This window comes from Etheostoma cragini, chromosome 24, assembly GCF_013103735.1.
Source record: "Etheostoma cragini isolate CJK2018 chromosome 24, CSU_Ecrag_1.0, whole genome shotgun sequence".
Lineage (NCBI taxonomy): Eukaryota > Metazoa > Chordata > Actinopteri > Perciformes > Percidae > Etheostoma > Etheostoma cragini.
Window position 1 is genome coordinate 10,279,989 of NC_048430.1, and position 3,069 is coordinate 10,283,057.

At 41.0% G+C, this 3,069-nt stretch overlaps 1 protein-coding gene across 2 annotated transcripts in view; it reads right to left on the reverse strand.

Moving 5' to 3' along the window:
• LOC117939135 (ubiquitin-protein ligase E3A-like) overlaps nt 1-3,069 on the reverse strand; it is a 16,408-nt gene that overhangs the window by 9,397 nt on the left and 3,942 nt on the right. The window contains exons 5-8 of one of the 2 annotated variants that reach the window (XM_034864157.1): nt 2,283-3,069; nt 2,028-2,172; nt 673-878; nt 356-520 (exon numbers count right to left, since the gene is read on the reverse strand). In XM_034864157.1, coding sequence (XP_034720048.1) covers nt 356-520; nt 673-878; nt 2,028-2,172; nt 2,283-3,069 — 1,303 coding nt within the window. The remainder of the gene's footprint in view (nt 1-355; nt 521-672; nt 879-2,027; nt 2,173-2,282) is intronic. The other variant, XM_034864158.1, reaches the window with a different exon arrangement.

Here is a 3,069-nt window from a genome sequence, read left to right on the forward strand (position 1 = left end):
TTTTTTTTTTTTATAAAACACACTGGTGTCTGTACTCGGTATCGGCCGAGACACACAGCTCAAGTATCGGAATCGGTATTGGGAGGTAAAATATGGTATCGGAACATCTCTATTTTCATGCTACACTAGTTACAGAAAATTAGCCAAACAAAGTTAAAGTTAGAAGTTCAGCTTTTGAGTTCTTGCAGAACTCTCATACCTACTGTCATACAGTCCTGTGGTTGGTCTGCTTTATTTTCACAACCCATACAAACCATATATGAGTTCATTTAGATGCAGACCAAGACCCTGCTTTAGACCTCAAAAAGGTTTTCAATACAGTTTATAAATGCTTCATGTTTTCTATTTGGCTTACCTTTCTGTTTTCATTTGTGACTGGAATTTTGTCCCCGTTTTCCCTTAAATCATACATGAGTGGGTTCCCAAACAGGTCTGTCTGGGAAATCTGGAAAGTGATCATCATGTCCTCTTCCACGCTGCCCTCATACTCCAGCAGCTCCTTCAGACTCTGGTACAGAACCTTTACAACACAGTTCAGCACAGTCGGATATCATTAGGGAACTTCCAGCATGAAAATGGCAGTGTTAAATGATGTAGCTACGGATTTGCTCCATAGCTAAATGAACTATGCAGCTAAAGAGCAATAAGAATATTTGATGAGGTAGTTCTTACCGGGTTTGCATCAGCCAAGTCCCTGAAAGTTCCTTTCTTGCCCATCAACTTCCTGTAGACCACCATAGGAAAGTGGACATCCAAAATACAGTTGTTATAGATGGCCAGACCAAGAACGATGCCAATCAGAGTGTACTGGCCCTCATTTTCGAGTGATGACGAGTTGAACCAAAACAGTTTGGTGCGCTCGTCGTATGTGAACATGCCTGCGGGAGGAGAGCATGAAAAAAGTGTTAATACATACTGTACATAAAAAATGAGCGCTGTCAATCGCAAATTTTGTATTTGTTTTAAATGCAATTCAAAAAGTGATAATTGCAAAATCACTATAGCCTACAAGGTAATTATTTGCAACAGCAGCCTTATTTAGATGATGCCCTTTTTTCAAATCGTGTTTAAACCCAGGCCTTTGGCCTCTAAAAATACACTATCTATTTAATATTAGTATCATTATTATCATGTAGTAATATTTCATGACATCATGTTATAATTATATATAGAATAACCATTATATTATATTAACCATCAATTTTTTAACACAAATATTTTATATATGACAAACAACAGTGCTGATGTAGATATACCTATTCTCAATTTAGGGCTACAATTAACAATTATTTCACAGTCGATTAATCTCTTGAACATTTTCTCGATGAATTGATTGTTTGGTCAATAAAATGTCAGAAAATTGTGAAAAATGTGGATCAGTGTTACGCAAATGCCAAGATGACTTCCTCAAATCTCTGACCACATCTCAAAGATATTCAGTTTACTGTCACAGAGGAGTGAATAAACTAGAAGATATTTACATTTAAGAAGCTTAAGAGTTTTTACTTTTGGCTTAAAAAAAATTACTCAAACCGACTAATTATCAAAAATGATCAAAATAGATGGCAATTCATTTAAAAGTTGACAACTAATCAATTAATCTTTGTAGCTAATTCCATTATAATATTTTAATTACTTACTATTATTGTTCAGGTCTATTATTGTTCAATTTTATTTGTTTGTTTATCTATTTCTCTGCATTATTATTATCGTCTCTGCCACAATTGCTTTACCACTCTACTAAGGTTCAGTAAACATGTACGCCTTGCCTCCTTACCCTAACACACTTTCCCTACACATTGTATGTCATGTCAACATTCAACTTAACTGCTGTATATATTGTCTGTAATTATCTTTATGTCTATGTATGCTAATGATGATGACGATGATGCACAAGCTGATGTGTGATGAGCGTCTGGCGTCGTAAGGCTGCAGCGCATCACTCGGGTGGGTGCAGATTGGTGGTGGTAGAGAGTAGTTTCCAGAAAATGTTTTCACGTGTATGTAGTTGTTGTGCATTTTCTTACCAATATCTGGGTTAAAGATCTCCTCCACCACCAGCTGGAAGAACTCTTTGGAAACGCCACCTTCATCAACACCTTGCTCTCCTTCGAACTCCACATACAGCTGCTTCTTCAAGTCTGCAGGATTCTCCATTGCTATCATTTCAAGCTACAGAGACACAAGAGAAACAGATCAGTGCAATGTGTTTTGTACTAAACCAAATGTATTAGAAAGGGGCCATCACTTTAATTTGATGTATTGAACTGGCAAACTCATACCCTGACCAAAGCGTCGTCAATGATGTGGTCTCGCCGCACTTTGAGCCTCAAGTAGGGATTGAGCTGCTGACCTTGCACCAAACTGTAGAGCACAGTTATACGCCGCTCACTGTACATGCGGATGCGGTTGTCGTAGTAAAGGCCCAGATTCTTGGTGACGGCATTCAGGATGAAGGGGCAGGTCATGAAGGAGAACTTGTTTTCAGTTTCAACCTTAAAGAAAGTGTAGTCCTTGTCCATCTCCAGCACCTCATTTAGAGGCTCATTGACAAACTCCTCAAAGGCAACGAGTGGCCGTCTGCAATCGTTGGTGCGGATCCCTAACTCCGTCTCCACCGGGTCCACCCGAGGGCCCTTCTTGTTCCGCCGTTCCTCACCCAGCAGCTCTTGCAGGGTAAGTTCACTAGACTCTGGGATGGGCTCCTCGTCCTCATCCTCGTTGTGCTCTACATCCAGGTCGCCGCCCAGCACGTTTGCATAGTAGACGATCTTCAAGCACTTGGTGGCTGCCACTACTGCGTCATCATCGTTGACCAGGTTGCGGCTGTTGAACTCGTTACTGATCACCTTGTAGGTAATGAGCTGCTGGAAGGTCTCTACCATGCGCCGAATCTGTCCTGCGCTGTAGTGTGACCACAAGCTTGCCAGCTTGGCCTGGGCTGCCAGTGGGAGTTTGCTCATGGCCTTGCAAAACTGCGGGAGGGCAATCTCCAGGTACTCTGGGCTGTGGAGGTTGCTGTTTTCCATCACTATAACAAACAGGTTCAGGTAGTTTGGGTCTCGTGAG